We start from the raw sequence: 12,716 nt of genomic DNA, 5'->3' as shown, positions 1-12,716 counted from the left end.
GGGGGAATGAGCTATCAACATTAAAGCATAAAGACTGGGATACAGTTTCAGGACAACTTGTAAGAGGATAACATATTTTCATGTTGTCAAGTTGTAAAATCCTGTAAGTCATATGTCAGGGCATTGGTGGAATAACTCACAGTCATATGAGGAGATGGAGGAAGAAGAGCAGGAGGAGATAAGATGGGCTAGGAAGCACTTTATGTTAAGCTATAACACCCTAATTACAAAAAAGAGCATACAGGAGTTACATTCCTCCATGTTAAAAAGCCCAATCACATCCCTAACCATGTAATTGCTAAGCTATCACTTTAACACAGTGTATTCACTTACACAATAGGGAGTAACTATGGTGTTACAGTGGCACAAGAGCTAGCTGATATTTACTTACAAAGAAATACATACACTGTTGTTCATTCCCTCTCATAGGAATCTGAATGCAGCTGCCTTACCTTAAGACTGATTGTTTAACCTTACTATTAGGGACTACTTTCAGATCTCTAATGGTACAATTCATAGATTCAACCTGTGACAACATCAGGGCGAGCCGAGAGTTCTTATCTTTGAGACAATTATACAATTTCATAAATGACTCCTCAGAAATTTTCTCATTAGAAACTTTGGAAAATTATAAATAAATTAAAATGCAGCTAGCCATGAGTCAGGGCCTTTGTGGAAAATCCAGTAATCAGAGAGAAACAGAACACTTCACCTATCTGAGTGAAGGGGAGGGAAGGAGAGGTAGAAAGACAATATCAGTAAGTTGGTAAGTAAAAGGTCTCAGCTCCAGGATCAGGGTTAAGCACTACTGGTTGATGACCTGGTGGGGTGTGGGATCAAGTTCTACAGCCATGTCCTATCCCTTTTTATCCTCTCCCTCCCTCTCCCTCCCTCCCTCCCTCCCTCCCTCCCTCCCTCCCTCCCTCCCTCCCTCCCTCCCTCCCTCCCTCCCTCCCTCCCTCCCTCCCTCCCTCCCTCCCTCCCTCCCTCCCTCCCTCCCTCCCTCCCTCCCTCCCTCCCTCCCTCCCACCCCCCTGTCTCTCTTACCACCCTGTCCCTCACCTCTGCCTCCCTCTGCCTCCCTCTGCCTCCCTCTGCCCCTCCCTCCCTCCCTCCCTCCCTCCCTCCCTCCCTCCCTCCCTCCCTCCCTCCCTCCCTCCCTCCCTCCCTCCCTCCCTCCCTCCCTCCCTCCCTCCCTCCCTCCCTCCCTCCCTCCCACCCCCCTGTCTCTCTTACCACCCTGTCCCTCACCTCTGCCTCCCTCTGCCCCTCCCTCCGTCCCTCCCACCCCCTGTCTCTCTTACCACCCTGTCCCTGACCTCTGCCTCCCTCTGCCCCTCCCTCCCTCCGTCCCTCCCACCCCTCTGTCTCTCTTACCACCCTGTCCCTGTCCCTAGTCCTCGTGGACCTCCAGACATCCCAAGGACATCTTGTAAAACTAAATCTGTAACTCTGATGTTGTGGGATCTGTATGTAGATATCAGTCTCCACCACACATTTCTCTCTCTACTGGTCTCTGCAACCACCCACCCACCCACCAACCCTCCCTCCCTACAAATACACACACACACACACGCACACACACACACACACACTCAGCTCTGTGGATGTCAGAGCAGTACAAGGCAGACTCACACCTCTTTCACTGCAAACATGCAGGACAAAAAGCTTATAACAATTATTACCGTGTGCAGGTATTCTTTTCATCTCACATTTTTCTCTGCACTGATATCGTGCACCTTAATCCTCCTACACTGATGGAGCCTATTGGGCAGTGGCGAACATCTGTTATCAATTTTGGGGGGGACAATTATATGACATTTTCTCAAGAGCAATCTCTGAGGGGAACACCAAAATTACAGCTGTAAAACATAGCGTACATTGTAATATGTTAAAAGAACATTATTAATGTTATTAAAATGTCCTTATGTTTACAGCGATTTATTGTTGGTGACAAATCATATTTTTCACAGGATGGGGGGGTCGTGTCAACCTGTCCCCCCGGGACTTCCGCCTATGCTATTGGGTCACTAGAGTATCATTATTGGGCAAGGCCACTAGCGTACCCAAACACAGCTGTGTCTGATCTACTGATTTAGATCTAATCAATAACTTTGAAAGAGGGAGAGAGAGAGAGAGAGAGAGAGACAGAGAGACAGATCCAAATATATGGGGAAAGAGTGTGGTGCGGAAAAAGACATGAAAGCAACTGGTGGGTAGCTGTCAGTCATAATGTCACATTCTCTCACATCACATGGGGAAGGGTTAAAGGGTAAGTGGGGACATCAAACCACAGAGAGAAGGCTGAAGTCACATGAGACCCGTGACATCATTAAAATACGCTCATCCACTCAGATATGGACGCATGCACAAACACACATAGCGGTTATATTAATGAGATGATAAAAGTCGTACAATAAAGACCCTCATCTCCTCATCCTCTTTGTCACATGGCACATTCCAGCGAGTGGGCAGGTGTGTGAAAGCCAAGTCTGACCTGCAGAGATAGAAAGTCACATTAGGACAAAGGCATGGCCAAGATGCTTGTGTGAGTATGTGCATGCATTTGGTAATGAACAAAATGACACGGTTTTAGATATTTTTCAGTGTTTAAACAGAGACTTTGTGTGTAAATGCATATGTATGAATATACATGTGTGTCATAGAGAATAGAGATGTGTGTGTGTGTGTGTGTGTGGAATGCCCTTGTGCCACTCTGGCTCCCTGGGCAGGCCAGAGGTGCTGCATGTGTCGGAGCCGGGAGGGGTCCAGACACAGAGAAAGAGACAGCAGGAATGTACGCTATGTGTCCTGGTGAACACTTTACCAGTGAGTCCAGGATAACCTCCTCTCCAACAGAATGAGCCATGTGAATAGAACTGACCCTGAGGTATAGCAATGCCTCCTTCAGCCACTGACAGTCACCAAGACCAAATGAAACCACGTTTACATGCAGAAGCAGTTGAACTTTTCTAATCCATAGCCATCAACAATTGTTGGTGAATATTGGTAGAGATTGTTCACTCAAGTAATCATCTCACTTCTGCCTCTCCATGGAGGGAAAGGTTTCTGTCATGATGTGACTTGTCTCAGGTCTGTGTGGAACTGTGTGGAGTGAAGTGGCTGGAGTCTGGGCTGTGAAGATCTGCTTAAGTAGTGGTCAGGCAGACTGGACAGCTCTGCGGACAGTAGTCTAGCTTTCCATGAAGAGGATAGAAGTTTATATAGAAGACTCCCACCCACTCATTCTGTGGGATTTAACCCTGTGAACCCCCACCTCACCACAACCACCACCATTGACATAAACTTCAAACATGACACTTGTATGTCATGCTTCCCACAGTGTCAATCCACAGGCCTGCAAATTACAGCCTGGAGATTCCGGTTGCTGCTTTGTCTCTATCTGGTCATCAACACTATCTGTGAACGTGGCTTTTTATGGCTCGCAAAAGCATCATAAAGTTCCTCTGCATAGGTGGAAACTGTCCTTGTTTCATTCCCCATTTCTATGTTCTAAAAATGAATTCTCCTTTTTTGTCACGTCAGGGTATCATATTCGGTCAGACCTGGCAACCCTGCAGCCGTGAAGTAGGGGGGCCAACTGTGGAGCTCCATACAGTCACCAAACAGACAGATGGGCGCACTAGGATATCCACCCTTCCAACTCAGCTGTTTGAGGGTAGTCATATCTGTGATTCAGCTGTTTTACAACATAGTTTAAGGGGAGTATGATTTTCTCATATGTGACACGCCCCAGGATAGGATGGACAACAGGTTGAGTCTGGTGGCTGATTGACCTGTTAAAATCTGTAGCTGACTTTTGTGTGATATATTATTGTTGCTATCTTACTCAGAGGATTCAGCATAACCTCCAGTCAGCATACACGTATGACTAAACAAAAACACTGAGAACTGGACCTCATACAGTACCTTCGGCAAGAGATGCATCACTACAATTAGAGAACTAGGCTACAGTGGATATTATAAAATATTGTCAGAGCGCTGGGCCTAGAGATGTTTATGGCTGGATGTATACTATGGTAGTTGGTAACTGTAGGCTGCGCCCTAGTTTGTGTCCAATCAGAGCCTATCTACAGTGGAGTGAATAGCAGCAATGCGTAAACAAGCGTTGCCTGGGATCCTCCTCCGCCCCTCTCCCCGTTCATCTCAGTTCTAGCCAGTTCCGTCTTCGGCGCTACTTTACAGTAACGTCCGCTCGCGTTATAGCTTACCGCTGGATCCTAGAACTGCATTTGCTAACACCGGCCCGGCGATGGACTCGTAGCTGAATGGTAAGGTGTATACTATTCATAACCTAACGATGCGGCTGTGTGTCGTTTTTCACATCACTCAGTGATAGTAAAGTTTGGGGTGGGTTGGGAATGCGATCATGTGTCGTTTCGGCGATCAAGTTCTGGACATGTGCGTTTTAGTGATAGTCAAGTGTGTTGTGGCGCTAGTCTGATATATTTCTCAGTAACTAGTGGTGATGGTATGTGGGGTTCAGTACCCGCCGCTGCCCACATGACTTCCAGGGCAGCAACTTGATTCTGAAGTCGCTCTTTTAGATCAGGGACTGTGTACATGTTGTAACGCAACATCTATAATGTTATTTGCGTAATGGATCATGCCGAGAGTGACGCATAGTATGACGCTCTTGATTTCCTGGTGATGGTGATGGGCATAAGCCACGGTTATGTCACCGATAGCACGACTTACTTCTCTACTGCGTAACCTACTGAAGATTTGTACACACATACATTGCGGATCTCATCATGTGACAGTTTGATCATATCTACTATGTTACCAACACGGACTGGACTGCACGAAAGCACTGAACGACCAACAATCTGAACAAAATATTGCCGAAATAATTTGGCTATCGTATTTCGTAGCAAATTCATTCAATAGCGATTGGCGAAACGTCGCCTCCTTAGCCTCGGGTATGTTGGGAAAATAATAAAATGTCCACCGTGTCACAACAGTCTGCTATAGGGACTAAAGTTCCTCGTTCCTGACAGAGAGGGGGCGGGGCATAAAGGTGAATCGCGACATGCACCTGTCTTCCAGCCTGCATGTCACTTCCTAAGAGTTGATATAAAGATATGGTCTTCTATTGATCAGGATACATCTTGGAAGACCGAATGATCCGCAATATTTTGTCATATTATTGTTAAGTCGTGCAAAGGTTTACTTGTGTACTTTCAATAACATTTCTGTTTTCATTCTGTACTGTATAATGTTATGACCACTCAAGAGAAGATTAAATAAATGTCACTTAGTTTTGTTATACAGAGTGCAATAGTCCCCCTGTCTCAGAATACTTACACCTTTCTCCTCCTACAGCTCCAGACAAATGCCCCACAATGCAGTTCACCTGACCAGGGGTTGGAAGTCAACCCAGGGGTGAGATGAGGCGACCTAGGAGCTCCCTCCTGCCGCGTGGAGCGTCGCACGACCACCCCTGAACTCTCACCTCTGACTTACTGCACACATCCACCTTACCCGACAACACCCCTGGCCCCTTCTCAGACTGCGCCCACCATGACCGCCTCACCCAGGAAACACCTGGTGAAGGACTTTAACCACTTCATCACCTGCTACGTGTGTAAAGGCTATCTGATCAAACCCACGACTGTCACCGAGTGTCTGCACACCTGTGAGCTTCTTCTCTTGATCTCTCTTTCTCTCCATGCTCTCTCTGTTGTGCCATCTCCTTCTCTCATTATTATGTACCAGCTTTAAGGGGGGGGGGTGCAATATAAAGATGTATTGAAGCATTAGTGTCCTGTGAGTAGCTAGTGATCAGCCGTAGGTCTCAAAGAAGCTGTTATGTCGGTCGTTCCGATGACTTACATTATCTAGTATGGCACCCATGGCTGATTCAGTCTGGCAACAGCTCTCCACTGTGTGTTTATGTATGCATGTGTGTGCTAGTGTCTCAGTGTGTGGGTTTGTTTGTGCATGCAAGTGTAGAGTATATGTAGCATATAGTCTTCCCTGGTGTGTTTGTGTATATTTGGCCAGAGGGCAGAGCATGTCCTATTATCTCTGCTTCTGTGGCTGATCTCAACTGATAATGCTGACCTGATTGTTTGTGACTGCTTCATGACATCACGCTATAGGATGTGGGTGGGGATGTGATCCCTCATAGTGATGAAGCTCAGCTTAGTAGACGGACACTGTAGCCAGACAGGCAAGGGGGAGGGAAGACAGGCAGGGGGTGGGTATACTGGCAGGGGGAGGATAGACAGGCTTGCAGGCAGGTACAAACTACTGTACGGTTTAATTTGACCATTTTCTAGCTGGCCAAGAGCATCAATTGCCTATTTTACAGAAACGTCACTGGAGAAATGGTAACCTGACTATCCTGAACTCCTCTTCCTCTTCCTCCAGTCTGTAAGAGCTGCATCGTCCAGCACTTTGAAGACAGCAATGACTGCCCCAAGTGTGGCATCCAGGTCCACGAGACCAATCCTCTGGAGATGTTGAGGTAAGATCCTCCTTCCTAGGTGAGAGATGGCAGAGTCGTAGAGAACTGGGTCAAGATAGCGATATGGCTGTGTGTGCGGATGACAGAAACAATGTGTGTGTGCGAGAGAGTGTCATTGACAGAAATAACGGTTTTTAAAGAGAGAGAAAGACGGGGGAGAGGAATGCTTAACTCAGTATCATGTTTTTCCTCAGGTTGGACAACACTTTAGAGGAGATCATATTTAAACTGGTGCCTGGCCTCAGAGAAAGTGAGTGATGTCATCATAGTATCCTGCAATTGCACATTACTTTGAAGTTTTGCCTAAAGGCCAAGCAAACTGTTCCCGCTCATGCTAAATGAGTGGAGAACATGACACCCCCATGTACAGTTACAGGAATATAATAGGACCCTTGTGGATACTTCATACTGTGTGTGTGTGTTTGCATACATTTATATTTTTCTGACTAGGGGAGGAACAACAGGAAATAGACTTCTGGAGGCTGAACAAGTCGAAAGAGAATGGAGAAGGTAGAAAACTTTTCTGTGCTGTGCTGAAGGGATTAGAGTAACGTTGGAGGGGAAGCACGATAAAAGGCTGCACAGGACAAAAAGTGTATTTGTTTGTTGAGAGGGGAAGAAATCTGTGTGTGTGCGTGTGTGTGACTAGATGAAGCTGTGTGCGACTCTGGTCGCATTGTTGCTGCCCAGAACTGTAGGTGGAGGTGAGTCATAGCCTGCTGGAACAGAGAAAGAAATGAGACGTAGAGAGAAAGGGAAAACTGAGTGAGAAAAATAGATGGTGAAAGGCTGGGAGATAAAGCAAGAATATGGAGATGCTGGGACAGGAGGGGACAAGGGAGAAAGGCAGGAAAAAGAGGCATAGGGTGGAGGCAGGGACAAATGAGAAGAGAAAGATTGAGAAGAGGGAGAAAGGTCAACGAGTCGAGACTTCGGGACTCATATTTGGGACTAGGCCCAGGACTAGGAGGTGGTTACGTATTAAGGTGCAGATTGTGATGTCACATCCTGCTCACTCCTCTAGACAATGGCCCTAGGTCGAAGCGGGCCAGGCTGGGTGGTGAAGATGAGGATGATGATGGTGGTGGAGATGGGGACTACCACCGGAGCGACCCTCAGATAGCTATCTGTCTGGACTGTCTCCGGAACAATGCAATGGTGGGCGAGAGCATCGTCAAGGTCAGGCTCTATACATCTGCATCCACACTCATTGGTTGAATTTGCTTCTTTTAGCTTGGACCTCTCCCTTCCTTCATCTATTCAAAAAGCAATGATTCATTTTGAACCTGTACTTCACATGTTCATCCAGTTATGAAACTTAAAGAATCAGTTCGCTTAATGGTAGCCTTGAGCCTCAACTCTGAAAAGGTTTAGTTTATAATTAAATGAATAACTGTAAAAACGTTGTTTTTTGTCTACCAAGTAAACCGTATTTGAATCCAATTCAGACCGACTGCTATGTTGTAAACATTTTGGTTAGACTTTGAGATTCAGTTAAGCCAAGGTCTTAAGCAGGGTTATGTAATTGTTTTGTAATTGTCTGTTTTTTGTGAACTTGCAGGGCTTGATGAAGAGGTTCATACGCTGTTCGTCAAGAGTTACTGTGGGAACCATCAAGAAGTTCCTCAGCCTCAAGTTAAAGCTTCCAAGTTCTTATGAGGTATGGCAGTGTAAGCATATCTCTCGCTATGACCGACAGCTAGATATCTCATGTCCCAGCCTGTCTTTCTCTCTGTCCTACAGGTAGATATCTCATGTCCCAGCTTGTCTCTCTCTCTGTCCTACAGCTGTCTCTCTCTCTGTCCCATGTCCCAGCCTGTCTCTCTCTCTGCCCTGCAGCTAGATGTCCTATGCAATGGGGAGATCATGGGGAAGGACCACACCATGGAGTTCATCTACATGACTCGCTGGAGACTCCGTGGAGAAAATGTACGTATGCCTGCTCCCGTTGTCCAATCAGACATCTGTAAATGTAGCCTTTCTGTAAACAAAAACATCAACATAGACAGGATTTGCAAAACAACTGCATCTCAACACATCTTCACCAGCCATCTCAGAGTGCTGATGGATCAATTGCCCCACATTGAATATGATTACTTTTGTGTATAAGGACCAGATCCAAGATCAGGCTAAGCTTTCTGAAAGCAGCCCCTGAATTTAGGTTTTGTTGTAGAGACTTTTATTAATGACTTGGCCAGGGCTATAACCAGTTAGACATTGGTCTCAGAAACTAGTTTAAAATATCCCCACTTTCCTCTCTTCTATTCCAACCCATAAATAGCCCTGTGTTATATTGGATATATCTGGAGAGACAAACCCCTGACACACCCCATCTCTTTCTGTCTTCACCCATATGACCTGTGCTGCCATCGCAAACACAGTCCCTTCTGCACTAGTGTTCTGTCCCCTGGGCCAGATGCTCACGCTCACATTCCTCAATAGCATGTGTGTCTATGTGTCCAAGTGAGCTCTGACTGGGTTAGTGGGACGGGGGAGGCTGAGGCAACATGGCATGTGACGCGGTGGTGGTGCAAGGACAAGATGGACGAGGACATGCAGGGAAGCAGCCTCCCCAGCAGGGTCTCCAGACATGCCCCTTTATGTGGCCTGGTGCTCCGAGGGGCTGGGGAGCAGACGTGGTGACAGCTGTGTTCCCTGTGTTTCAGCAGTGGAGGTGACAATGGTGTTCCTTGTGTTTCAGGCCTATCCCATGGTGTTGGAGTATCGTCCACGGATAGACTTTGGCTGACGAGGAGGGGAGGGAAGCCTGCACTTACTCACAGCCCTTTGATACACATACAGATCTTCAAATCTGAGACAGACCTGACTGATTGACTAGTGAATGGATGTACTGAGTTTCTTAAACATGGATGCCATCTCCTCTCATCTGCATGCAGTACTACGGCTATACCTCTGATTCAGCTCTTATTTGGTGGCATTAGTATTCGTATTACTTTTCTATGATCGTCTGTGAGGATCACAAGAACCTGCCAACCTACCTGCTTGATACATGATTTGACCATGTATCACTACAATGCCGTTGTATCAGACATACTGAATAATTGACTTAAGCCAACAGTGCAGTGACTCTAAGAAACATGCAGTATGGGAAATGTAGTTCGCAGTAAGTCTTGTAGGCCAGTTATGCAAAAGAACAGAGGTGTAAGGACAGAGATTCACTGGCAGACAGAACTCTTGTATATCAGACCCCTCTATATGCTGGATTGAGTGTCTTACTCCTCTCCTCCCTTGCCCCACCTCTGGTTTGTCATCCTCAACTTGTAGTGCCTTTCCCTCATGGTTAGTGAGTCGAATCTCATCCAATAGAAATTCTGGAAGGCACAAGGGGTTCATATCAGTCATACCTGCCATTGGTTTTACACAGGGAACATAGAAAGAAGTGTCAGATAATTGATCAAGTTCAGTGAGTCTCTGTGAATGTCAGGGCCACATGGGAGATTTATCGGACACTTCTTTCTTTTAAATGTTCCTTGGTTCTTCTGTCGGCCTCACTGGTTGTAGCTTCGCCATGACCAGGCTGGGTCTGCTCTTTTACATGTCAAATACTATGGAAAAAAGTCAATTTACAAAAGGTAGATACGTGTGACTAAGGACTGCTTTTCACCTGTTGCCAGGTCCAGGTTTCAGAGGTCAGTGTCAGCCATGCTAAACCATGTATAATGCATATTTATGGGTTGTTATGGAGTTATATTTACCCTTTTTTTCATACCGTATGGATGTTGTCCTCATATAGACTGTATAATGCAATATGAGTAGCCTACTATGAGACAAGGGTTACTGAAGAAACCAGACTTCTGCCTACAGTCTGACTGGCCTAGCTGTTGGTTTGTGCACTGTTGAAACGTTACGGGCATTATTTTAGACTTGTACATCGTTAAGAGATGTGTAAAGACTGGTTTCAAACTCCAGCATCCTTTTAAGAATTTATTTTATTTATTGCCTTTGCCCTTTTATTTTGTCTGTGCTTCACTGGGTCCTACTTATCCGCTTGCCAATTAGGGTTCAAACACTTTACATGCTCCATACCTCCTTATATGTGAAAGCCTGGTCATATAGGCAGGAAATTACATGTTTGACATGTAGGTCTAGCCACGCCTTGACTCTGTGTTTTCTCACTCTCCAAACAACACCAACAAATCTGAACAGAGACAGACAGATGGACATGCGTGACAGAAATGGGATCATAACAAAATTGGATCATCTCAAAAATTCTGGTTTGTATTTCCTTTGCAGTCCCTGTGTTTGAACACCCATGAACTATTACTGAAACTGATGTAGGATCAAGCAAAACAGTGTGCTGTAGAATAATTCAGACTCAGCATGTATAACATGTACAAACATTTAGAAGATGTTCTGAACATGTAACAAATGTGGATATTAATTGACAGCAATGTTCTGTGCATTCTATTCTGTACACCCAATTTAGACACAAGTCTTTCAATGGGAGTGTAGGTCCTCATACATCCAGTCTAACTAATGCATCGTACTGTGCTAACACCTTTTATGTAAACGCTTGCTGCTGTCTGTACTCCTTGGTCATTTTATGAAATGTTTTGTATTAAGTACCGCTGTTGTGATGTTACAGTCATGCTGTAACATTGTAGGTAACATTGTATTGATGTTACAACCATAATGCAACACAAAAACACTGTCATGCAACTACAGTAATAACATGACAGTGTAGGTAATGTTGTCCTTCTACAAATATTTCCACAACTTTTCTGATTAGTCCAAATGTCCAGGGGTCATAAACAGTATGCGAAAAGGAACTTTGCTCTATAAAGACCATTCTGTAGGAATGTAAAATAATGTCACTTGATCATTTTAGACTGGATAGTTCCATGTATGTTCCTGTGTTGCAATGGACTATATATGTATTTTTGTAATGAGAATAATCCCTTGTAGATATTTTATCTTTAAAAATGAAATTGTATGGTGTATATTTAACTAATGCTGCTTATAATGATCTATTCTATTTTTCAATGTCAACGTGCCTGATCTGCCTACCTAGACACAGTAGAAGTGTGTAAGCAAGAGCTGTTCTAAATGTGATACATGATACAATATTAATACAGATGTTGTTGAGTTAAACTGAGTCTTTGGATTGATTGTTCTTTTTAGTTCAAATGTATATGACGTGTTGAGGTTTTGAGGTTTTCCTTCCCTCTGGGTTTTGATGTACCATAATGAAATAGGTGAAAACGTGCTTCTCTTGTTGCCAATCTCGCTGTTGAAGATCGGTTGTTTCTCCAGAGGAAGGAGAAAGGAGGTCGCAATTGTACAGAAAGATAACTGTATTTATTGACTTTACCTTTTTGATATATTCCTTGAAAGAACTTGGCCTAAATAACGAATTGTTTATAATACAGGAATCAGCAAGGCTCAAGCCATCTGCATGTCTTTGATCCGTCTTAAACAAACACCTCCTTCTTTAGGACAAATAACATTCCCCTGTATGGACAATAAAGCTTTCCGCATGTTTGAATAATCTTCTGTATAAGGAGGCCGTAAGACAGGAGCTTATAGTTCCATCATGATCTCAGAAGCTACGCAGCTGCCAGGGAGGGAGGGCCGCTCTGTTCAGCCTGCTCTGTTCAGCCTGCTCTGTTCAACCATCTGCATTATGTGGTGCTCTGCCCTGGGCCTCCTAGGCCTCCTGGGCCTCCTAGGCCCTGGGCCTCCTGGGCCTCCTGGGCCTCCTAGGCCCTGGGCCTCCTGGGCCTCCTGGGCCTCCTTTTGCTGGACACACGGCAGCTGGAATGTTCTGGGAAGGAGGTGCCAGGGATTCATTTTTTAAATGGAGGACTATGAAAGGTCTCCATAATCACAGCTGTCGAATGTACACACCCACAGTATATACACACACACCCACACACATGCTTTGTGGTGTCAGAACCATACTAACCTTTAGGTGGAGTTTCTTATCGTTCTGCCTGGAATGCCTGCTGTGGTGGATGAGGCTTTCTGACTTCTGATCTCTTTAACAATCAGTCACTTTCCTTCACCCACCCTGGCTCTGCCTTTCCACTTAGCTCTGCAGACCAACCGTCACAGTTTCCAACAGCTCTCTTTCTATCTTTGTCCCTGTATTTCTCCATTACCATTTTTCTATTTCTACTGAGGAGTTCCAGTTCCCTTAGTTCTGAACAGGAAACTGGTATACAGACTTAAATGATGACAGTTTTTCCTTGTATTTTAGTTT

At 45.2% G+C, this 12,716-nt stretch overlaps 1 protein-coding gene across 3 annotated transcripts; it reads left to right on the top strand.

The window, feature by feature from the left end:
* The first annotated feature begins 4,162 nt into the window (after window positions 1-4,162).
* On the top strand, window positions 4,163-11,605 carry pcgf5b (polycomb group ring finger 5b). Of its 3 annotated transcripts, none has more exons than XM_084671064.1 (9): window positions 4,163-4,292; window positions 5,347-5,659; window positions 6,397-6,493; window positions 6,688-6,743; window positions 6,944-7,003; window positions 7,518-7,672; window positions 8,055-8,153; window positions 8,333-8,422; window positions 9,195-11,605. In XM_084671064.1, exons 2-9 carry the CDS (start codon window positions 5,545-5,547, stop codon window positions 9,240-9,242), a joined length of 720 nt encoding a protein of 239 aa, XP_084527190.1. In that variant the 5' UTR covers window positions 4,163-4,292; window positions 5,347-5,544; the 3' UTR covers window positions 9,243-11,605. The 3 variants fall into 3 exon arrangements, with proteins under 3 accessions (XP_084527190.1, XP_084527189.1, XP_084527187.1); XM_084671063.1 differs by having other exon boundaries at window positions 8,309-8,422; XM_084671061.1 differs by having other exon boundaries at window positions 8,281-8,422.
* Window positions 11,606-12,716: the final 1,111 nt, after the last annotated feature.

The sequence above is a fragment of the Hypomesus nipponensis genome, chromosome 13, assembly GCF_054491055.1.
Source record: "Hypomesus nipponensis isolate SF chromosome 13, ASM5449105v1, whole genome shotgun sequence".
NCBI classification, from domain to species: Eukaryota; Metazoa; Chordata; class Actinopteri; order Osmeriformes; family Osmeridae; genus Hypomesus; species Hypomesus nipponensis.
The sequence above is the reverse complement of the archived record's forward strand: the minus strand, read 5'-3'. Positions and strand labels throughout refer to the sequence as shown.